General features: G+C 47.6%; 1 protein-coding gene across 2 annotated transcripts in view; it reads left to right on the top strand.

Moving 5' to 3' along the window:
* Positions 1-11,257, top strand: part of LOC119183840 (uncharacterized) — a 61,209-nt gene extending 49,952 nt beyond the window's left edge. For both annotated transcript variants that reach the window (XM_075888795.1, XM_037433801.2), the window contains 2 exons: positions 4,660-4,804; positions 6,170-11,257. In XM_075888795.1, the coding sequence (XP_075744910.1) occupies positions 4,660-4,804; positions 6,170-6,634 (610 nt within the window). In that variant the 3' untranslated portion in view covers positions 6,635-11,257. The remainder of the gene's footprint in view (positions 1-4,659; positions 4,805-6,169) is intronic.
* The last annotated feature ends 14,347 nt before the right edge of the window (positions 11,258-25,604 follow it).

Raw genomic sequence — 25,604 nt, 5'->3', positions numbered from 1 at the left:
GCGCCGGGGTCTAGTCTTGTCTTGTCGCCTAGAAGATCTTGGCTCATACCCACAAAGGAGATTGACCACACTGTACCTTATAATGGGAATTTTTTTATACAATGCTTGCTGAAAGAGAGAGAAGTCAGATAAGAACAATAATAACCTTCCTTTGAAGAAAGGTGACAAGGTGCCAGGGTGGTGTTGACTTGTCCACAGCCTCTTGTGGCTCATACCCACTGTGGGGGATTGGCCATGCAATGAGTGGTCTCATAATACCTTACGAAGGCTTAGAGTAATGGAGGTTATTTAACGAAAACATTAGAAATTTTAGAACTAAATTTTCATGCTCACTCGAATGTACCGATATAAAGCTTTTTTTATTAGTGTTATATAAACGATTTCATAAACACCCTAAATAAAGAAAGATTGATTTGATTTGTGGGGTTTAACGTCCCAAAACCACCATATGATTATGAGAGACGCCGTAGTGGAGGGCTCCGGAAATTTTGACCACCTGGGGTTCTTTAACGTGCGCCCAAATCTGAGCACACGGGCCTACAACATTAAATAAAGAAAGACTTAAATAAATGAGTTAACTGTTATGCATGTGTCGACACAGAAGGATAACAATATAGATTAGGTTGTTACTCTTTTGGTTTTATTCAGGTGATTCCGCACAGACACGCAACCCATCGGCAAACCCAGCAATAGAGGCTCGAAAAGTAAGAAACATGGGCATGAACAAATTCGTTCTAATACCACATAAATGACTTTCTGATTTGGATCTTCGAGCTGTAGTGAATTGCTTACAGGTAAAAAATAAATAATATATAGCTTCTAGCTCACCACAGAAAGCGCACATTGGAGAAAGAGCCTGACAAGACCTGTGTTGGTAGAAATTTAGTTTCGGCATCCGACAACGCAGCCTCTTAATTGCCACATGTTGTCAGAACCGGATTGTGCCGCCGTCCTTCGTCGTCATTATCATTGCTGCATCTCGTTTTAAACAACAGCAAAAAAAAAGGGGGGGTGGGGAGCAAGCATGTTTCGCTGATGAGCAACTGTTTCCTTAATGCAAAACTCTTTTGCACCGTTCCCAATGGCCTGCAGTGTTTGTTTCTTGTATGGACCCATATGGTGCCTTAGAATCACGAGTGCCGCATAGTCGAAAGTTTCAGGGTGCTGACATGCATGGCGTCACAACTTTCGGCCAGCCTTGTGGATGCAGTTTTGCGGCGAAAGTGTTAAAGGAGCAGTGAATCAAAATTGATGCATGTCGCGTTTTTTTTTGCGTGAACACGTAGTTATCGAGCCCTTAGTAACGATTCGGTACTAATCATGCAACAGAGAAACGAATAAATATAATATCCATTAGTATGACCACGCAGTGTTGTACCCAATTCAAAATGGGTGCAACGCCCGCCAATTTTCAGCGCTGCCAAGTGGTCACCTCCCGTGGTCCCGCGCCATCTGATCACGTGGCCACGCGAAATGATGACGCGAGTTTCAATTGAAACTTGGTCTTCTCGGTGCGCACGTGTAAGGACAATGAAATCGCGGTGTGGTGCATAATTTTCACTTATATGCTCTTCTGAGCAGTGATATGAAATTTGCGGTGGACCGAGCAGTGATGGTGGTCGTTGTGGTAAACATTTTTGCAACAGAGAGGTTGCCAGGGAAACGAGCCCCTAGAGGGTCATCTTCCTTACAGTACAAGGTGAATTCCCTAGTCAGGGACCCTATTGGTCGCGTCCTCGCCCGCCGGACCATGTCTTGTCGGACGAGAGGGTCCTGGCAGCCGAATCTCAGTCCTCTCAGGTTCGATTGGGGTAAAGAAGGATTGCGCTGGCATGCCCATACATGTGGTGCAGTGTCAACCACCTCCGCACAGTACTGGTAGAGGACGGAAAAGGAAGAGTCAAAATCCGTAATCACTGCCACGCACAGTAGCGTATTGATGAATAAGGGGAAGGGGATGTTCTCGGAAGGGGATGTTCTGATGAATAAGGGGAAGGGGATGTCCTTTGCAGGGCGAAGTCCCGGTAAAGAGTAATTACTTCTCTATAAGCTAGGGGAGGAACGTTCTCTTTTGGAGGGTAATTGGTGGGCAAGGCACGGAAAAAGAGTGCGCGGGTGGCAGCATGCGCCGCCCTACTGGCACTGATGGCCACGAGTCCAGATTAGTGAGTGGCGAGAGGGTCAAGATTTAAGAATCATTTAACCATATGGTGAAGTAGCGCAAATTCGACGGGGACGAAGAGGACAAGAAAACACGACACTCGCTACACTCGCAACTAATTTTTATTTCAGAAGCAGCACTTCATATATAACCCATAACCCTAGCGACACAGAAAAGAACTACGAACACTGAATCATTGCCAACAGAAGCTTTTGCGCAGACTCAAGCGATAGTACACGGCAGTTAAGCTTAGACACTTTTAGATGACATAACTAAAAACAGCCCTGGGTAACATCAAATCAATAAAAACAAAAAAAATTGCGGGAATTCACACGTGTTTGAAAAAAAATTTTTTGAAACGACAAGAAGGAGAGTATGACACATGCAAACACTGATCTCAATTAAGTCCTTCGAGGTAGCTGGCTTCTCGGTTACTTAACGAAACCGATGACTGACTAATGCATCCTTCTTTTTTTTTTTTAATGTGAAAAGCTTCGACAATTTCTCTGGTTAGTTGGTTTGCATGACGGAAGACTACGGTTGTGTCACTGTACAGTGGTGAGCAGCCACACTGGGAACAGTTTCCCTTTATGTGAGAATGAATGTTAGTTCCTAATGATCGCTTGTGTTCTAAAAGTCGGGTGTTCAAACAACGACCCGTCTGGCCGATGTATACCTTTCCACACGTTAGCGGCAAGCAATACACGACTGGTAGGCTACACTTAACAAACTTTGTTGTGTGATTTACCGTACAACTACCAGCATTAGTGTTTACTGCTATGGAAACTTTACGGTCTAGTTTGGAACATATTTTACTAAGCTTGTTGGGTGCCGAAAAAACTAATTCTAGGCCATAGCGATTACCTACGTTTTTTAAGTTATGGGCAATCTTGTGCGCATATGGAACTGACACTATCTTCTTCCTGTTTTCATTACTTGTCATTTTTTTATGAAAGTTGTTGCGTACGTGACTAATCAGCTTGTTAGCTGATCTACACAACACGTGTTTTTCGTACCCAGCATTTTTTAGCCTGATAATTTGTTGGTTGAAGCTTGTTGAAGCTTGTTGGTTGAAGACCATATGGTTAAATGATGTCTCACCAACTAGCCCAGCTCTCAACCCTACTGAAGATTTAAGAACTTTGGCAGTAGGATCCATCCCAGTTGAAAATGTTGGCAGGCTCTTTTGGAGTCTGATATTATAATTTTAGAACTGCCGTGTGATAGAGACGTGGCCACCTCTTCAGCATGGGTAGCATCGGGTGCGCGGAAGGGCATGCCTGCCTTGGGGGACTCCGTATACCAACCCCCTCGGTAAGGATGTCCGTGTAAAATACGTTTTGTTTAGAGCCGTACTGGTGGCAGGAAACCCACGGCTCTCGCCGGCCAGCGTGCGACCACCGGGACATATTGGTGGGGAAGGGTCGGACATCAATCGCGCATATCCAATGTTCGGTCTCTCGTACCCGCTCCTCTGAGTGGAATTCGTGTCCAATGTCTAGGCGATCTATAGGAGTCGTGTGCCTGGCGGTGTTCGCGCCAGGCGGGTGTATTGGTTTGTTAGGTGAGCCTCCCGCAGCTATAGCTGTTTACTGCTTCTAAGGTAAACAGTTTTGCATTGGAAGTAGTGATCGGGAAACCTAGGGCTCTTTTTACGATTTTGCCGAGGGCGGCCTCCAAAGAATATTCATGGTGATTCTGTAAGTGCAGCTACGGAGTCGTACACAAGACGCGACAAAAGCGCGTCCTTGCTTTCGAGGCCCCTCCTCCGTTTGTTGTAGACTCGGCGGCCCACCTGTTCTCCAGCCTTACGGAGCTTGTCTCGACCATGCGGTGTCTATAAATGTGCAGTCCAAGGACAAGTATCTCATGTGTCTCGTTAACAGGTTCATTGCGCCGGGATAGGTTATGACGGACCAGGTACATTTCGGTCGATGCTGCAGGAATTCAGACTTCCGTGGGGCGCATACTCGTCCACGGGCTGCGGTGTACAGGCTCTCCTTCATGCCGCCCAGGCTTCCCTCTGCGGCAGGTGGAGCCGTCGGCAGGCAACCAGGTGTTGCCGCCAGGCGGTACCACATATAGATATCGCGATGACCACCCTAAAAATGTCATCGTCATCTCTGCTCGCTCACAGCCACTCAGCGCCTTATGCATGGCCTAGGAGCTCGCTGAACATGTCAAAATACTGACGATGTCTCATGACCGGGAGCGCGCCGTCGAGCCTTGCTCACTCTTTGCACTCGAAATAGAATAGATTCTACGTAACGGATGGCATTCAAACTTCGCTTAGAAATAATGCATACCAAATAATTGAATAAACGGCACATGCCGAGTTTGAAATTTAGTGTTACTGCTCCTTTAACCTCTAGCTAATTGGGTTTTTCGTGGCAAAATAATAATAATAATAATAATAATAATAATAGTAATAATAATAATGAATTAAAACGTCTTACTTCTTTCTACGTGCAAGAGCCCTTCTTTCATCTTGTGCGCAGAGTACCTGAAGCACGCCCCCTGCTTCAGCCGCATGGCTCGGCCCGATGGGCCGTGCCGCAGCAAGTACCAGAGGCTGAGCAAGCTCGTCACGTCCGACATGGACCTGACCAACCAGGTCAACAACACCCTGCCCCGGTTCTGCTGGTAATCCCTCAAATCATCTAGCATTCTTTCACAGCTGCACGTCTATCTTAAACCTACCGACAAAAACGGGAACGAGAATAGGAAAGACCAGCTACAGCGCTGACTCGTAACAAAGTTTTATTCGAAAGAGAAGCGAAACAAATAACGCCTGGAAAAGCTCAGAAACAACCATCGCGCATTCTGACAAAACACCACGGAAGAGTGATGCAAGCAATCTGCGAGGCATATGACAGGGAAGGATGACTGGTGCAGTTAACACCTTCCATTCACATGTAAAACGCCTCCATGATTTCCCGTCAGTCTCTGTGAGAATGCGACATTTCGGTTTTATCAAAACAAGGTTTACAAGCACTTCGTCGACAATGAGTGACGAAATGAAAACCTGTTCCATTTTCGACATTACGTGCATGTCCCTAGATCCTTAAGTTCACGCGCCGACTAGTTTGGCCGATGTAAAACGTTTTGCAAGAACATGGTATCTTGTATACTGCATTAATTCTACGACTTATCCTTGTATTTTACCGCGATGTTTAGCCGTTTATCGTGTTTTTCTCAGTTTGATTTTGTTTGCACAATACATGCCGCAAGTTGATGATGATTGATTGATATGTAGGGTCCCAAAAGCACCACATGTACATGAGAGACGCCTTAGTGGAATACTCCGAAAATTTCGACCACCTGGGGTTCTTTAATGTGCACACAAATCTGAGCACACAGGCCTACAGCATTTTCGACCCCATCATAAATGCAGCCACCGCAGCCGGGTTTTTGATCTCGTGACCTGCGGGTTAGCAGCTGAGTACTTTAGCCACTGGACCACCTGCCGCAACTTGCGGCCAACGCTGAATGCATCAACTTGGTGCCTATACTACCTAGATTTTTAATCCCATGCGACAGCCTGCGCAGGCACTAAGGAAATCACAGCTAGATTGTTTCGAGTTATAGCGTAATAATCTTTTGTTTTCTTCTGCCCAGCTTTTACTTTGCCACTTTTCTGCAGGACCTCGTGATAACCCATTCAGGGTACCCTGCTTCGTTATGTCAGGACACTTGCTTTGCGAAGCTTTGTTTCAAGGCTAATATTCATCATGTCCTCTGCGCGGCGTCATTCGGGACCTCCTGGCTCACCGCATTCATGTGGCCGTCCCAACGCGTGCGAAAATATCGCGGCCGTCCGAGCATTGGTGACGAATGGTGTGACCTTCTAAACATGAACGTGATTGACTGTGTGTGCGCTGCGTCGCACCCGCTCGTCAGCCGATGGCGAGAGAGTTACAAAAGCATGCAATGAAAACGAGACAAAGTGCTGAGAGGCAAATTTTTCAGTGAACGAGTGATCGGGTAGTGTCGCTGTTGTCGTTGCAGCTACTTTTACGCCTTCTACAACTGCTACCGGGCCCAGACGGAGAAGCATTGCGGCCCGGAGGCACACCGGCTGTTGGAACGCTACACGGGCTACCTGAGCAGCAGCCTGTTCACGGGATCGTGCGAGAAGCACCTGAACCACACCGAGTGCGACCCCGTCGCCTCCTCCACCACTACCGGCCAAGCAGCGGCCGTGGGGCCCTTGTACGGACTGCTGCCACTCCTGCTGCTGCTGCACCGGCTGACCTAGACGACTGGCCAGAGTGTTGTGGCAAGGAGGATGCCCTTCTCATCGGCGTTTTCGGTGAAGCACCCGAACCAGTCCCGTCCAACGCCTCGGTTATCTTGGAGCAATTGTTTCTAATTCTGAAAGGAAGATACGTTCGATGCGACGATGACGTCTCGCAGAAAATGGCGTCAGCAGTTTGCCTAAGAAGAGCAATGATTCAACAAAACGACACATAACATGATCGCGTGAGATTGTAGCATTAACCGTTAGCTCGATTGGTCTCGATCGCCACATGCATGTGCACGGCAACGGTGAAAAGCGAGCGTAATCGGGCTGCGTTGCCGCGCTGCTGCATTAAAAAATCTCATTGAAATGCAAGCCTCGTAAGGATAAGAGCTCAGAAAGACAGTCTTTCTATTGTGGTATGGCGTCAGCGTAGACGCTCATTTCCGCAGCCCTCAATGTTCATATTCGAGGGAAGTGGGCGTAAGCTAATGAAAAAATAAAAAAAAGCCGCCTTCCGATATGCACTGCATGGCTCCGTGATTGCCAAGTGCCTTCTTCCCACGCGTACCTCCATAGAAAAAAGCCTGTATTTTCGGGCCACTCCCTTACAATTTGTTCCAGACACTTATGGGCCTGCCTTGACCGATGTCCTAAAACTTTCGTGCAGAGGAGGGTCATCGTAGCTTTCGGAAAGTTCTGACGCTTCATTGCGGTGAACTCATTGCCGACAGGTGACTGGGTGCTTCTTGGAATTATCTCCATCTTCGGGGTCTGCGATAATCATTTCAGCAGCGATGTTTGTGAATGAGCCGTGTGCGAAACCGTGGGAAGGTTTGTACTCGGTCCGCGGAATGAGATCAGTTGCTGCCACGAAACACTCGATGATAGGCAAAAGAGACTGCCGGCTGCAGTCGTTCGCGCCACTGGCGCATTTCAAGTTGGTAATACGCAAGAACTGCGTACCCGTTATATGCTTTATCAAATGGGTATCTTGATACATCGCATTTGATGTTTAGCGCAATAAGGCACTGTCATATCCATGAACCTTCCTAAAATGCTACACTGCGATGTCGTTTCACTCCCTGCTTGACGCTGGTGAATAGCAATGAAAGACAAACGCGTATCGTACACGGCGCTGTAGCGAAAACTCTATTCTCATTTTGCAACGCAGTGTAACGCGCCGCGTTATATAATTCAGTGGGTAGCGTCCGACGTGTAATCAGGGGCGAAAACTCCCTATACCTCCTATGTACGGCGCTCTCGGCAGTGGGAGCGTCGCTTTTAGCATTGGCGGTTACCGTGCATCCTACTAGAAATAAATCACGAACAAAAACTAATTTCATGACCTCACTGGTGACAAAAACGACGCACAAAACCTATTCACAGGTACAGACATCAGTGCGAACTAACGAATGTCCCAGTTGTTACTTCGCTGTGTTTGAAAAGCACGCTATTTTCGGAAACGAAGCCAGCCCAGCGACTGAATTGACCTTCGTAACCCAGGCACCCAGGCTACTAACGCAATCGTTCCGATGTAATGCCAAGGCTCCTGATTCGCCTCGCTGAAGGATAAGCGTGCGCACAAGCACCCCCCCCCCCCCTAACCGTGGGGTGAAGTACGCGTGGGAGATAAGCGCATGCTGGCGCATCGCGACGAGCAGGGTGCTGAGCGCGGGCGGCTTTTTAAAATACGAATGCATTTCTAAGTCGGGCTATGTCATGCATCCGGCGTTGTCCGTGCCGCCGCTCTCACTCCCTCTCCCATAGCAACAGCTGCGGGCGCGCGCCATTATCACCGCCCCTAGCAACAGGAGCATGTGGTGCGACAGAGTCTAAGAGAGGGTAGGTACAGTGCTTCGCCGCTCCTTCTCTCGCTTTTCGCTCTCTCTCCTCCCTGCGCCCCACCTTTTCCGCACGCTAGTACCTCACCCTCGAACGTTCGCTGGCTGGGCGCCTATCAAGAACACCCAGAGAGATGTGGGCTCGAGACGCCGCTCTAAAACGCCTAGCCGAGAACGCCGTTTGTTTCGTTCACAGTGTTTAACCGGCCACGCTAGCTACTAGACCTGGGAATGCATACCGCGTTTCTCGCGATAGAAAAAAGCCACGTGCGGCCAACGGTGTCATGGGCTGCACGGTGTAAGGAAAAAAAAGAGAAAACATTATTATTATAACGTTGGATTCTCAGGTGCGAATTGCCGTTATGGGCGCTACGCAATGCATTCGAATTTCGTCACGATTCTCTTCGGGGTGGTGGGAGCATCTTTTTTCTTTCTTGAGCTTATATATATATATATATATATATATATATATATATATATATATATATATATATATATATATATATATATATATAAGGGAAACAAGTGTATACTTAAGGGCTCGTTTTTCGTGTTTAACACAATGATAATGAGATCTAACAGACAATAATGCCAAGGAAGGTATAGGGGAAGTTATTAGGCCAATTGTAATGTAAATGAGAAGAAAGAAAAGTGGGTGAAAAGATAACTTGCCGTAGGCAGGATCCGACCACGTGTGCAGTGAAACAAAAAAAAGGAGAAACAAAAGTGATAGCCGAAGATAATGAAATATGAACATCATAAAAAGGCATGATTTTTGCCCGTGCAATGAACACAGTTCCTGAGGGGGCAACTGATAGGCAGCGAGCGATTCGCCCCCTGCATTGTTGACGACTGAAGGTGTTCTCCAGTCATTGCTGACATACATCATGGTGTGTGACACACACGCATCAGTTGTGCAGACGAGCACGCAGAGTGCACTGTAACGGACCTCGCGCACACTTTCCTTGTCCAGCTTCGTTTGAATGCTCCATCTGCAGCGGAGCAGAAAGCAGCCCATGTTTGGTCACTTTATTTAGTTAGACCGGCGACACCTGTTGAAAAAAAAACAGCAAGAAAAAGCTTGTCTCATCGGAACCCACGCAGTGGAGATGTAAAATGAAGAGGAAGAAAGCGGAATAGGAAGTTGAGTTCGCACCGAAGAAAGTTTTGTGAGACCACAAAACTTCTGTTGGAGACTGACTTGCATTTTTGTGCGTTATATGTAACCAGATTGTCGGGAACAGTCAATAGTTCCATTCGAATGTATCATCAATAAATCATACCCGAAACGTTTTCGGGTTCGCGTTGTAAGATCAGGAAGCGAAACGGCACGCAATGAGAGGCACGCCCCTTCTTGTTTGTTCCCAATTGCACGAGCGAAGCTTAGATTTACTCTTGTTATGACACCGTTGTATCTTGCTTCGTTTATCGTAAGTGCGCCAGGCCGTCTTTTATGGCTGAACAGCATGCAGCTGAATGAATGTGTCACATTTAGTTTGCGCAATTGCGTGGGACCTAGAATTCATCATTTTGTGTTAGAGTAGCTCATCTTCTGCTTGATTAGCAGCAACATAACCTGCTGAAAGATCTCTTACAGAAAATAAATCTGTGGTGAGATAAATTCTCCTCACTTTGCCAAAAATAAAACGCACCTAAATCGATAGCGTCTTGCGTCTTAAACGGTTGGGACACAAATCCTTGCCGATTAACATCACTTGCGCAACGCCTGGTTGCTGGCCAGGCAAACAGAAGAGTATGTCTGTTGCCTTTCAAAAAAAATTGCTGGTGCATGGGCAACTGAATTTCAACCTATTCTAAAATCCAACAAAGCTATCACGTTTTCTAGCAATTATGCCTAATGTTTATGCCTTATGTGTCGATCGTGTGCTGAACGTTCTGTGTGATTATCCCGTGTTCCGTCTTTTATGCACTGTAAGATATTTAAAAGTGTTTTGCGTGTGCGGCTCTGTATTCGTAGAAAAGTTCGTAAAACAACATGTTATGTAAAATGATATGAAAAACTTCGTGTTTCATGCGTCGCCAGTTCATATTGTGTTATATTTGTGGTGTCATACCACGTATCATATTTAGGACCACGTTTCCTTTTCTTCTTTATTTTCGTGTTGTTTTGTACGCTAAGTGTCAAGCACTATGCTTTAAAGGTGCCAAAATCTCCTCTTCCTAATTACAGTAATGCGTGCGCTTAACTTTCGTAAGTTGTCATCAATAGATTTTGACAGTCTGAACTGTGGAACATGCATGGGGAAAAGACGAAGCATCTGACAACGTCGTGCTTTCGTTTCCTTCGTCATGTATAGGCCTTTGCGCTCGTTCGGTATGCAGGTAAAAAGAGCGAGGAACACTGATCTGTTTATATACATAGAGTTTCCTAAAGTTAACTAGAGGGGACTCTGGTGCTCCGATCATACAGCGAGAATGCACGGGAATGATGGGATTGACGTAGTCTGCGGGCCTAGAACGCACCTGTGGCTTTGTCTATTGCTGCGTTTTGGTTTTGTGTAGAGTAAAAGAACGAACCACTGTGAACTTCGTGACCCGATTTGAATTGGCGAGCCGGAAACGTTAAGGTGGTGAATTGTGCAGCTGCTGAACGTTTACTGATTTTCGTTTCGACACAACGCAGTTATAATCTACGCAAAGTCAAACGGAGCCGAAAGTATGAAGGAAGATGAGGCAAGTCCATGTACTATACCCATCATTCGCATGCTACCCATGCTTGCTGAAGCAGCGTGCGCTGCAGATCTCAGACACTAGCGCCCTCTAGTGCACATATAGGAAACTCTTATAAATCGGCACGAGCGAATACGTTCAAAAAGGAACGAGCTTGTTTGGTGTAGCTGTGCGTGACCTAAGCTGCCATTGTCTTGTCCCCCGTGGAGTGCGTCTCGCAATGGGCCTAATTTCTACCGCATTTGTACGCACGCTTTGGTTTCAAAGCAACGCTTGCAGTGCAGCTGTGGTGGTGTTTCAAATAAAGGCGCTTTTGCCAAACTCGTTTGTTTCCTTCTTAGCGGTCAAATCTTGGCGGCTCAAGTGCTGCGCTGCTGAGAAGAATAATTCTGATCTAATCCCAGCCACAGCGGCCACATTTCGATGTGATCTGAATGCAAATAACAGCCGTGTGTTTATATTTAATCACAGTGTAAGAATATACAGTTTCTGACACTCTCCTCGCAACGCGTTGAAAAGCGCAATCGCTACAACTCCCTATAATGTCCGAGCCATTATCAGTTATCTTGCAACTTAACCGGTGCCTTCTTAGATGATGCTATGACTAGCGGGGTCCGCCGTATCGACAGCACGCTCGGCACAAACGGGCATGCTGCTCATTCTGGGTGTTTTTTTTTTTCGGCAGTGTGACCACGCTGTTTGAAGCCAGGTTTTTTTGTTCGCGTATGTTTAATGCTATTCTAGAGATTAAGGTGACATCGAATTGCTGAGAGGTTCCAGAAACGGCTATAGAGCTATTTTTGCACCGGCCTGCGGTTCTTTCTATCGGACTTATGCGGAGCGCGGGCTTCTCTTCAAAGTGCCGTCTGACAGTGATCCTCGACATGAATGTCTGAATTGGCATCGTAACGTTAAGCAATGAACAACCGCATTGATTTAGTGCGCTTTATATGAAATACTTGCGTGGTTCAAATTTTTCTATATTTCGCGGAACAACTCCATTTCTCTCGTATGGTTGATATGAAATACTTGCGGGTTTCAAAATACTTATTGATATCGCGTTTACTTCAAACAAGCGCAACTATGCTTTAATTATTTCCTACGTAAATTAAAGCAGCGATGCAATGAAATACGTTTATGGTGCAGTAGTTATCTGTTAATAAAGGGGTAACGTTCATTACGCGTCAAAACCGCGATTTTATTACGAGTCACTCCGTAGTCAAGGGCTTCTGACTGCCCCGCCACGGTGGTCTAGTGGCTAAGGTACTCGGCTGCTGACCCGCAGGTCGCGGGTTCGAATCCCGGCTGCGGCGGCTGCATTTCCGATGGAGGCGGAAATGTTGTAGGCCCGTGTACTCAGATTTGGGTGCACGTTAAAGAACCCCAGGTGGTCAAAATTTCCGGAGCCCTCCACTACGGCGTCTCTCATAATCAAATGGTGGTTTTGGGACGTTAAACCCCACAAATCAATCAATCAGGGCTTCTGACTAATTTTGACCAATGTGGGCTGTTTAACATGCGCCATGCATCTAAGCACGTGAGAGTTCCTTGTATTTTTTCCAACGGGAAAATATTTTGATGGAGGAATAGCAAACATGACTAACGTTCCTTTTTTAATATTTTTATTTGTAGCGAGGAATGCCGTGAAGAAACAAAAATACTAGTGTCACTAGTCTTGTTAATTAGGAAGGCGATCGCTGGGCTAATTACAAGTGCCTGTATGAGCCCACCGAACTGCTCCACTAAAGCACGGACAATTAAGATGTGGTCCTATTTGGCGCGCCAGCGAACGCCGGCTGTGGCCGAAAGAACGAGTGAGAGCTGAGGGTTGATAACAAAACAAAAATATATTCTCAAATATGGCAGATAAAACAACACACCAACACATGAATATACACTGTCGGTATTAATTCAATACAATACGTCGCCAATCACAAGGTACTCTAAACAACGTGCTAGTAACACAATAAGATACACTCAAAGCAGTGGGCACAAACAACACGCACTACAACGCAATCTCATGCGTGAACTAACCAAGACTCTTAAAAGACAAAAATGTTCGTCAAACAAGTTAGGTCCAAAGTTCATGGGACAAAGCTTGATTGCTTCTCTTCTAGGAAACACTCACTCAATGTCCAGCGCTGTTCTCGTTCGGCTGCTCCCGAAGTTACTTTTCCAGGAAACCTCGCCTCGTCAAATGTCCGCACTCCGATAAGAAAACTTTTTCGCCAGTAACACGTCGGCCACTCACGCACTGCGACTGCAGAACGCGTCTTCACCCACTAGCGGTAAGTACACACCTTCTTTTTGCTTGCAGTACAAGCCTTGAACCTCTTCATCTCCTGCTTTGTCACTGAAGACATAAGCCTTCGCCCGACGGTGGAAACACTCTCTTCATTTCCTTCCGTACGCACACTGGCGCCAACTATCTTCATCTCCTCTTCACTATGCACCATCCGCTGCTTGCTTATATACGTTCGCTCCGGCTTCTAGAAGCATCATCAGCGCGCTGCACAGCCAAAGCTGGGACAAGGGTGAGACTTTTCGAGAACTATCCGCGACACGTGACGCAACTAACGCTTTCCTTCTCGATGCTTGTGGTGTTCGCTCGGCGATAGGTGCGATGAGGTTGGTCAGCATAGCGATTACGCTTTTCGAGGGGAGAGGTGCTCGAGGAGTCCTTTGATGCTTGTTTTTTTTTTCTTTTACGCTGGCGTATGGCGCGTTCGAACGGCGCTTGGCATTGTCGCCGTCGCTAGAATCCGCAAGAGCGCGCTTTCTTGAGCGGTCATTTGTAACAACTAGTGCGTGCAAGCGTAACTCAGCTTTGAGTACTCCCCGATCGATATATATGTTGGTGACCTTAACACCCCACACAAGGCATTTTCGTAATGATGAATCCTTAAACCTGGTAATCAAATCTTTCAATTTCATATTGTCACGGGGTTATGACAACGATGAAGGGAGCAGACAGTTCGTCGAAGATTAAAATGTTTATTCAGCCGTTTTTGTGGCCACGTAAATGAAAATTGAGATTACAGCAAAACACTGGCACTGATATCGGTGAACTGAACGTCGGTCATCGATCAACTCACAAGCGGCGAAGCGTATCGGCATTTATACCCTTGCCATCGAATAATCTAGCGCTATCGCTAGCGGCGACGTAGGTTCCGGAATAATCTATGTCGTTCTCGAAGTGGGCGTGATCTTAACAAAACGATCTACTAAAGCCTCGAAGCTTCTCGAACATCGTAGGCGCGGTTTGTGCTGAACGTACTGTAACTTGGTGATAACAAAACTTGAGGAAAGAACGTGGCATCGCCCCCCTCTGACAAAAGGCATCGTTCCGATGCTTTAACAAAAGATGAAAGTACAATGATAATGTACGATACATCAATAATAATAACAACAGCAAAATACACTCTTTCAGTTCGCTAAAGTTCGTGAAACGGCTTCAGGTGCGCGATGTGGATGACTTCAGGTCGCGATCGGCGCCGTTGAGAGTTCGTAATGCCGTCGGGGACAACTTCGTAGTCGAGTTGGCCTAGACGTCGTACTGCCCTGTATGGTCCGAATTACCATCGCAGAACTTTTCATTGAGTCCACGTCGGCGTATCGGCGTCCATACCCAAACACGTTCACCGGGCTGGTATTTCACAAAGCGTCGCCGAAGATTGTAACGGTGGCGGTCGGTCGTCTGCTGGTTCGTGATGCGCAGGCGGGAGATTTGACGAGTTTCTTCAGCTACTGATGATAGAAAGTGACGTTTAGGTTTTCTTCGCTAGCAACGTTGGGCAGCATTGCGTCGAGCGTCGTTGCCGGGTTCCTTCTATAGACCAAGCTGTACGGTTGCATCTGCGTCGTCTCCTGCACGGCCGTATTGTATGCGAAGGTCACGTAGGGGAGGATAGCATCCCGCGTCTTGTGTTCGACGTCGACGTACATGGCCAGCATGTCGGCGATTGTCTTGTTTAGCCGCTTGATGAGACCATTTGTCTGTGGGTGGTGGGCGGTGGTGCGGCGATGGCTTGTTCGGCTATATCTCAAGATCGCTTGAGTCAAATCAGCAGTAAAGGCCGTACCTCTGTCGGAGATGACAACCTATGAGGTGCCATGACGAAGGACGTTATTCTCAATGAAGAACTTGGCTACCTCTTTGGCGCTACCTTTGGGTAGGGCCTTTGTTTCGGCGTAGCGGGTGAGGTAGTCAGTAGCTACTACGATCCATTTGGTTCCGGGATTCGACGCCGGAAATGGCCCGTTAGGTCCATCCGAATTTGTTGGAACGGTTGGCGAGGTAGTTCGATCGGCTGAAGAAAGCCTACTGGCCTTGTCGACGGTGTTTTGCATCGCTGACAGTCTCGGCACGTCCTAACGTAACGAGCGATGTCAGCGGTGAGGCGCGGCCAGTGGTACCTTTCCTGTATCCTAGCGAGCGTGCGTGAAATACCAAGGTGTCCTGCCGTTGGATGATCGTGCTGGGCCTGGAGGAGTTCTGGTCGTAGAGCTAAAGGCACCACAAGAAGGTACTTTGCTCGAAGTGGCGAGTTCTTCTTTTGCAGAAGGCCGTTTCGCAGTGAAAATTACGTTAGTGCCCGTTTCAATACCTTAGGAACAACGGAGGTTCTGCCCTCACGGTATTCAATTAGGCCCCTAAGTTCCGAGTAAGCCCGCTGGTGTTCAGCGAAGTCGTCGGCACTTATCGTTTCCAAGAATTAGTCGTCATTCAGGTCTTCGGGCGGTGGTGGGTCGACGGGGGCCCGTGACAGGCCGTCGGCGTCGCAGAGTTTTTTGTCGGACTTGTAAATGACGGTAATGTCGTAGCATTTTTGAAGTCTCAGGCTCGATCACGCAAGGCGACCTGAAGTATCCTTTAAGTTAGCTGGCCAACACAATGCGTGGTGGTCGCTCACAACTTTTAATTGATTGATATTTGGTGTTTAACGTCCTAAACCACCATTTGATTATGAGAGACGGCGTAGTGGAGGGCTTCGGAAATTTCGACCACCTGGGGTTCTTTAACGTGCACGCAAATCTAAGCGCACGGGCCTACAACATTTCCGCCTACATCAGAAATGCAGCCGCCGCTGCCGGGATTCGATCCCGCTACCTGCGGGTCAGCAGCCGAGTACCTTAGCCACCAGACCATCGCGGCGGGGCGCTCACAACTTTTAAGGGCCTGCCATAGAGATAAGAACGAAACTTCGACATCGTCCAGATTATGGCAAGGCACTCCTTTTCTGTTGTGGAACAATTGCTTTCAGCCTTAGATAGTGACCAGCTAGCGTAACTAATAACCATTTCCAGTTCACCAGCTCTCTGCACAAGGATGGCGCTGAGTCCTACGCTGTTTGCGTCAGTGTGCACTTCTCTTTCAGCGTTTTCGTCGAAATGCACGAGTATTGGAGGTCTCTGCAGGCGTCGTTCCTCAAATGCTTCTTCCTGTGGGGTTTCCCACCTGAACTCGACGTCAGTCCTCGTAAGGTTAGTGAGGGGCTTGGCGACGCGGGCAAAGTTTCTGACGAAGCGCCTGTATAATAGGCGCACAGGCCGAGATATCGACGCACGGCCTTTTTGTCGGCGGGCGGCGGAAATTCAGCGATGGCGACTGTTTTCTGCGGACCTGTTTATCATGTGGCCCAAGAACCAAAGTTCCTCGTTAGCAAAGCGGCATTTTTGTGGCTTCAGGGTGAGTCCGCAAGTCTTGATGGCTTGAAGTACAATTTCAAGGCGCCGAAGATGCTCGTCGAAGCTTGAGGAAAACACAACGACGTCGTATATGTAAACGAGACAAGTCTGTCACTTCAATCCCGCCAGCACTATGTCCATAACCTGCTGAAAAATTGCAGATGCCGAGCAAAAACCGAAGGTACCTTGAACTCTAAAAGGCCGTCTAGTGTTATAAACGGTCTCTCTCATCGACTTCGATTTGCCAGTAGCCAGTCTTGAGGTCCATCGACAAAAAGTACTTTGTGTTGTGGAGTTGATCCAAGGCGTCGTCTATCCGCGGGAGAGGATAAACATCTTTTTTTGTGATTTTGTTGAGGCGGCGATAATCGATGCAGAAACGTAGGGTTCCGTCCTTTTTCTTCACTAACACCACAGTTGAGGCCCACGGACTCTTAGACGGTTGGATGATGTCGTCGCGTAACATTTCGTCGACTTGTCTTTTAACGGCCTCGCGTTCTCGTGTCGAAACTCTGTGGTCTGGCGAATTTTCGACGACAACGAAAAGCAGTCCTTGTATTGCAGGAGCAGGGTTTTGACCTGTTCTTTCTTTTGCTTCGGAAGGCTCGGATTGACGTCAAAAGCTGGGTGGGGAGCTTCATTTCACGGTGTAGGTTCTTTAGAATCGGCGAGGGCGAAAGCATTGGTGACTTTCATAATTTCGTCGATGTTGCTGAAATTCGTGAGCATAACTGTTGCTTTGCCTCCCCGTAGCTCAGCGATTCCTCTTGCAACGCAAGTATTGCATATTTGCGGTTGAGCTATAGGTGCTGATTGCCTTCAACGACGCCTTCGAAGTCTTTTGATTTTAGTGCGCCGACAGAAAGGATGACGCTTGAGCGTGGAGGGACGGGGACTTCTTCCATCACATTCAGGGCACGGCTTCCTGATGGCGTGCGTAACGGTAGTGCTTTTTCTGTGAGTAAAACTCAACCTTCTACCCACTCCCTCTGTTTCCTTGAGCAGAGCTCTCTAAGCTGCGTAGCGGCTGTTGCTATAGAAGGGAGTGGAAGGTTGGTTGCATGGTGTCCGTCTTGTCTTGTCACGGCTGCTGCTGATTGTTCAGGGATAGAGACCAGCGCCTTTCGATACGTTGCAACAACTCGACTTTATGTACAGCAATGTATGTACCAATTTACCAGACTATTCACCGTTAGAACCGTCACATGTTGCCTCGGCCGAGCCGAAAGTGGAGATCACTCTTTGCTGCAACCAGAACGACTGTGACGAAACGGGAGCAAGGTTTTAACCCATCGATTGCCCCTCCCGATTCTCCTCACGGCCAAACAAAACAATTCACTCCGTTTATTGGACGGACTATACACACTTGTTGCAATCTTCTAATCTCGCTATTTTATTCAAGCACTCGACCTCTAGGTCGGAGAGAGAGAGCCGAAAGGACCGGCCTGCACACAACCTTCCGCGAACTGTGCGAACGCACACGATGATGGCACCGTTCGGCTGCGGGACCCTGCCATTACTGCGAGATGGCTACGCTGTCCAGCGTGACAGCCGTCTCAGGACTCAAATCAAGATGGATGGGTGTCGTGACACCGGATGTCTTCCCGTCGCCCACCGGCCCTCTGCTGACCGGCGACCACCTTGCTGGTTGTTAAAAGCGGCGACCGGCTGTGGTATTCTTACTAGAACGGGCGTCCTTAAGCCTGAATTATCGTTTTTGATAACCGGCTTCTTGGAAAGCGCAACCTTTTGTGACAAAGAAGACTCACCCCTCTTGCTTTCGACGCCAGACACTGTGGATAGTGTTATCGACTTTGTTCTCAGGTTGATGACCGCACCGTGGAGGTTGAGAAAGTTCATTTTAAGAATAACAGCTCTCGCGCAATGCTTGTCACATGTTTGCCATGCAGTCATGTCATACCATACCAGTTTGGTGATATGTCATGCGAACGAAACCACCGCAAGAGGAGAAAGACCATGACATGTAAATCCGGACAATCATGACATATATACATGTCACATTTTTCATGTTATAACCAGTCACTTCTGTTAGTCATGCAGTAAGGCTAATTTTCGTATAGATTCTATTAACGAAACGGCCAGGAGAGCTAAAAGTCGTAGATAGATAGATAGATAGATAGATAGATAGATAGATAGATAGATAGATAGATAGATAGATAGACAGATAGATAGATAGATAGATAGATAGATAGATAGATAGATAGATAGATAGATAGATAGATAGATAGATAGATAGATAGATAGATAGATAGATAGATACGGCTACAGTCGCTGAAGTTTGCTACGAAATGCATCACATTAAAAAATTGCGGATGCGTATTTGCGGTTATTTTAGCTCATCGCCAATGAATATGGGACTCCTTTATCTCTTTTGTCAATTCTTAGTATCCAAGACCAGCATGCACGATGAAAGTATTTCAGTCTCACTACAGCAGTGCGTGATCAGCAACCCGGGATACATGCTCAACACGTATACATGACACAGTGCGAAAACGCAGACAGTCGTCTCGCGCGAACATCCCTTTCGCGGCCAGATGGCGTTTTTATCACAAGTAAAAGCAACGTACGGCAAACTTCATGCATCTATTCGGCAATGAACGACATATATATTGCAAGCAGGTGCAGTCAAAGCATCTTATTCACCGACAATCGGCTCACACTACTAAAAAAAAAAAAAGCGCCGATGCGTACATTTCTATGCGCGCCACCGGCCGCCTATCCACACTAGCGCGGTGGCGGTGCTGCCACCTATAAGTCGATCTCAGGCCGAATGCGGTGCCACCCGCTACGCATTATATGGCGCACAAGGTGCGACAGTGGCGCATCTAGCGCATGACGAATTCGTTTAAAGTTAAAAAAAAACTGAAAATGCTTGCTTGTGTTCTTGAAGCCATCACATGTGATCCGCCAAATTAGCCGTGATACTCGGTCGTCGAGGCTGCCCGGAGGCCATCGAAGTCACTTATTTTCTTAGTTAAGGCAGAACAAGATGGCTTGAACGGGCACACTTGGCTTGTGTAACTTAAAATACCATTCATAGCGTATCTCAGGTGGTGCTTAAAACGACCAAGACAAATGGCTCACGTCAGAAATGCGTTAAGAACAGTTAAAGAACACCTAAAGTCAGCCAAGAACGTTCTCGGGACAAACTTCATGAGGACGTTGCAGGGTGGCCGAATGTTGAAAGTGCGCATGCCCTTCTGTAGACAGTGGAAGAGGACGACGATGTTCGGAGAGACTTTCGTGCAGTTATGGCCTGTGTGGCGTTTGGTAGCCTGTGTGGCGTGTGTTTTATTATGTGTTAGTAAACTATCCTTTTTACTACGAGGCCAAAGCTTATACGCTTGTCTTGCGAAATTGCAAGAGTAGCAGCAGATGCCCCTTCGGCGACGCCAAAGCCGCTCCGGGCCAAAAATTCTCTCCCGGCAAAAGCCGCAAGCAGCGCCTCCAATGACTGCACTTGCAGCGAGCATGTTCGTGAAGCCAAGTACGTGCTCCAAAATTTTATTGCTCCTTGCACGGTGCGACTATAGTCATAGCGCAGCCTGTCCGAATGATGGCTTGGAGACTTGGAAAATTTCTCATCACAGCCACTCCGATAAGCATTGGCAAGTTTGAGTGTGACGACGAAGAACGCTAAAACTGATCGGCGATAAATAGCCCGCCGAACGAAGTTCAGTGCACCTTCATACATCGTTACGTGGTGTTGTTAGGCGAGCCAGATTAGGCCTCCTTCAGCCGAGAATGAGGGAGGTATGCGCGCTACGCTGCACCGAAGGGACTCGAAAAACTCGACGCTTGGAAGGCCACACGCAAACTGTGTACGAGAATTTCATGCAAATAGGTGCGCTCGTCGCGATGCATGCGCGCTGCAACAAAGGGAAGAGCGCCTTCAGGGAATGCGTCGTGGAAGTGCACGTTTGGTATGCGGCCTGCTTCCTCGTCTTGCATGAATTCATGCAAAGTAAAGTGTCTGGTGGTGGTGCCTTCAGAACGAATGCAACTATTCAGTGCGTACACAAGAAAAAAGACCATAAATGTTTCCTTGATTCCCGACTCTAACAAACATGAAGGTACCATTCTCGTACGGAAAAGATTCTGCAACGAGCGTACTCCACACATGACCGTCAGATGTGATGCATAAGTGAAGGATGACAGCACACACGTATGCATAGAGTGGATGGAGCAGCCATCTATGCTTCTGACGTACGTCGTTGACACAAGCACGAAATTTCAGAGCTTTAAATAGTGGTACGACAGTTATAAAATCACTATTTCATAGAGAGATTCGCCTTTCACGTCGAGCAGGCAAGCAATGAAGCTTGGTAGGGTAGCCTCCTCAAGCAGCCTTTGAAACGGTCATCCGACTATTTTTGGTTCGCAGTCAAACATAGAAGTAGATAGTCTATTTCTCCTGCACGTACATGAAAAATGAAATTTAGGCAAGAAATGAGGCCAGAAAGACACCGACTATAAACCACGCCCACCATCGTCAGGGGCGCAGCCAGGGGGCGCAAAGTGGGCATGTGCTTACCAACATATCACTTGAAAATAAGTTTTCGCTCATCCAATAATTATTATGTTTTAATTAAATTGTGTGCATAGACACACATTGACATCGTGTGCTTGCCGCTCTAGCGGTGTAGCTTACCCGAAGCTCATCGATGCATGCAAACGATGCGTTAAAGAATAAATTAAAGTATGGCCTCAAAGACTAGCACGCGCGTATAAGTGGCTTCGGACACTGTATAACAATCCTGGCACTACAAAATGGCCTTCGAGACTGTCTTTTCTGTGGTCTGCCGTCTCAGAGGTGTGCAAAGTTTCACCATACCCGTTGGTGCGCTGCGAACCCAAATCCGCCGCAGGGGCCTGTGGAAGTGTCCTCTCTTGGCCTATAGTTTTACTCTATGGCCTATGATATTACTCTATGGTTTCGGCCTCTGCCAATCGCTCAGTGCCTCGCTGAAGAAAAGTTGAATAGCTCTATTGTCCGCATAGCTGACAGCGGAACCAAACAGTTTTGCGACATGCATGCGGACGATCGCAAAGCTAGCAAGCTTACGAGGGCCCCAGTGTATACAGGCCAGCTAACATGCCACTCGATGTTTATAAAAAAATATATTCAATTATAAATGTAGTGCGCAACTAAATTGCCTGGTACTTCACCAACTTGTTTGCAAGCGCACGGAGATTAACTCGCGTAACACAGACTATGATCGAAAATAGGTTGTCATGACCAACCTTTGCACACCCGAAAACAACAGAAGCAATGCTATGAACAAGGTTTGTAATGTTTCATTTGAAACGAATATAAGCGTGAAGAAAACAGGGACAGGATAAAAAAGACAAACTACAGCGCTGACTCGCAACTAAAGTTTATTCCTAAAAGAAGCGGAATGTACGACATCTGAAAAAAAAGAAAAAAAAACAAGAAAAGAACCATCCTAGACGAATATTAGTGCGACAAAAACAGGGACGGGAAAGAAAACATAAACTAAAGCACTGACCATCGCGCAAGCTCAAAGTGACAAAACTGTATAAATCCCTATGTGGTTAATGGGACGTGCAAGCTATCTGTGAGATATGAAACGGTTGTATTGTCATTTTGTATATTGAAAAATTTATGCATTTATTGACAAAGCTCCCCACAGTCTCAAGCAGGAGTAATGTCTGAGAGGACTATGCAGTGAATAATCCTCTTAGTTGGAGCAACGGAACACGATTATACATTTCATAGTATATAAAACAAAAAATATCAATATTTAACTGTTGGCAAGAGCAGATGTGACATTAAACTAATAAACAATAATGCAGAGATACTTATTTGTAATGGTCATTGTATAACAATAACTAATTATACAATAGCTAGCAAAGAGCGATTATACGCGGTTTAGTGAAAGGCTGAAGTCACTGGTGATAAAAAAATATAGTTACTTCGTGTTGATGATATGGGAAGGATCATAAATATTGGTGTCATCGGGAAGGGCATTGCAGATTTCATGCACTACTGGTAATGCCGAAGAGGCAAATGCAATAGTGCGTTCGAAAACGCTTTTGAAAGAACGTGCAGACGGCGAGAAGTATACGAGGGGGAGTAGTTCCATGCTTAGCTGATACCATTTTGCTTTTACAAGCATTCGGCTGCCAGCGCCATCCTTGCTGGAGCCCCCAGGCTGACTTAAGGGTCAGAATAGGCTCTACTCAGCCTTCTCAGGGCATTTTGAACAAAGTAATTCTCACTAGCTCACTTGTGAAACAGGCAGGTCAAGTAGATTTTTTTGCGGGAAGACAGTGAGTGATACACGAGTGAGAGCGTAGGGTGGTCCTCCAGCCGAAAGTAATTTGCGAAGAAACTAAAAAAATATGCATAAAATAGATATTCGGCCATACACGGAACAATTTTAGAACATGCCAATCGACAAATCAGCATACAAACATTAAACGTTGAAGCAGCGTTTTCTTGAAACTGTAGACTGAACTTGAAAGTGTGGTTGCCAGAATATATTGCCACGTTCATTCATCAAGGTATGTCATCGCCCCGTGACACTGTACGCAATTCTCAGCGCAAACCGCACCGGCAGTGTTCGAGAAGCTGCAGGGCAGTAGTAGAACGATTCGTTAGGATTACGCCCACTTCACGAACATTTCAGATTATTCTGGAACTTACGCAGCCGCTAGCGATAACGCTAGAATATTCGCTGGCACGTGTACAAATTACGATGCGCTTCTCCGCTTGAGAGTTGATCGATGGTTGACGCTCTAGTCGCCGCTATCTGTGCCCGTGTCTTGCTGTTCTCACACTTTTTCTTTGCGTGCCACGAGTCCAACCCAAATAAATAGTTTCATTTCGACCTGAAGACTGCTCCCTTCGTTGGCGTCACGACCTTGTGACATCTGGTGGAGGGGCTGCTTCGCTCATCTACTGGACATCCCCGTAAAGCCGCGAACCCAGCTCACGTCGCGAAGAAGGCATCGACGCCAGCCACGAGCACCGAACAAGCCACATGCAGCAGGGTTTACCACAGGAATACGGGCCTCTACAACACAAGGCTCGGAAGACAAAGGCCATGACCTCGAGTGCGGCAACGATGACAACTGATGTGCCACAGTCCGCGATCGTGATGCAGCTCCCAAGGAAACCGCCGATTTCCCGTGGGTAATTGTTTGAAGACCCGGAAACCTGGCTGGAGACCTACGACCGAGTGGCCGCACTCAACCACTGCGACACAAAAGAGAACCTCCGTCACGTCTACTTTTATCTTGGAAACGCGGCAAAGACCTGGTTCGAGAATTGATAGTCTGCCCTTCAAACCTGGGATCTGTTCCATGGCACATTCCTGGATACGTTCAGGAGCATCTCCCGCAAAGAAAGATCCGCGACATTGCTGGAGACAAGGACGCGACTCCCGAAAGAAAATGTGGCAATCTTAATGGAAGAAAGAACGCGACTGTTCCACCATTCCGACCCCGACATGCTTGAGAAGAAGAAAGTTCGTTTTCTCATGCGAGGGGTCAAGAAAGAACTTTTCGCTGGATTGATTCTAGACCCTCTGAAGACTGTTCAGGAATTCTTGTCGGAAGCAACATCAATTGAGAAGACGCTGGAAATGCGAACCCGCCGGTACAATTGGTGAACGATTGAAGACAGCCCCGCTCTTCATGCTCTCGGCTCCGATGACCTTCGTGAAACGATTAAGTGATCGTACGGGAAGAACTGCGTAAGTTGTCGCCAGCCTCACAGCATTTAGTAGACCCGATCGCCGACGTCACGCCAGGAAGTCCAGCAATTCCTCCTTACACCCGAACCAGCGCAGCCTGAGCCAAAAGCCATGAGCTTCGCGGCTGTAGCCCGATGCAACGTTCCCCCGCCGCGTCCACGTCAAGAGGCCGTGCCGCAGTACTTTCATCACCAGACTCCACCACCTCCGATGCCTACCGTCCACCCTAAGGCCAGTGCAACGCTCCGAGAAAAACGGACGTGTGGAGCGCCCCCAACCACCGACCTCTTTGCTACCACTGCGGAGAAGCTGGCCACACCTACCGCCGCTGCTAGTAACGCCAAACGGGACTGCGTGGTTTCCCCATCGACGCGCCGGGTAAAAGACCACGCGACATCGCCGACTACCTCGCAGAAGCGCTTTGGACGCAACGCAGCTCTTCCCATCATTACCCTGCCGCTATATGTCGCCTCACCGGCGGTCGCACACTGGCCCAGCCCGGGGCCGGTCGCCTCGCCCATACCCGGAAAACTAAAGGCAGCAACCGATGGAGGTGTGGTTACTGTACGACGAACTGCCGAATATCCTCTGCTGCCGACGATGACGCCACGACGAAACTTCGATAATGCACCGCAACGTGAACGTAATCCCGATTTGAAACATCACGGCCAAAAGACAATTTGATGACGCAAGGTTGAAGCAGCGGAACAAACTGTCGTAGCCGTAATCCAACGCCTCGACCCAACTGCAACGCGAGACGACGCACTAGCGACCTCACCATTCGCATCGACGGCCACAACGTCACAGCTCTCATCAACACCGGATCCGACTATTCCGTCATCAGTGAGACATATTCGCCGCGAAGTTCAAATAAGTTAGGACCACCTGGGAAGGTCTTGAAATCCGTACAGCTGGAGGTCACCTAGTTGCGCCGGCAGGATTCTGCATAGCCAGAGCCACCATTAGTAGCCAGGTATATCCCGCACGCTTTCTCGGCATCGTACGAGCATTGCTCGAGAGATGTCATCCTTGGCATGGACTTCTTAAGCCTCCATAATGCTGTCATCGACCTGAGCACTAAGTCGATAACACTATCCACCGAAAAATCACTGCCGCCGCACACGCCTTCAGGAAGGTACGCCTTAAATGTGCTGGAAGACCAAGTCACCATTCCTCCTTGCTCCAGCGTCAGCATTTCCATCGGGATTCGAGAGTCAACAGACATGCAAGGAGTCTTT

This window comes from Rhipicephalus microplus, chromosome 3 (genome assembly GCF_043290135.1).
Source record: "Rhipicephalus microplus isolate Deutch F79 chromosome 3, USDA_Rmic, whole genome shotgun sequence".
Lineage (NCBI taxonomy): Eukaryota > Metazoa > Arthropoda > Arachnida > Ixodida > Ixodidae > Rhipicephalus > Rhipicephalus microplus.
The sequence above is the reverse complement of the archived record's forward strand: the minus strand, read 5'-3'. Positions and strand labels throughout refer to the sequence as shown.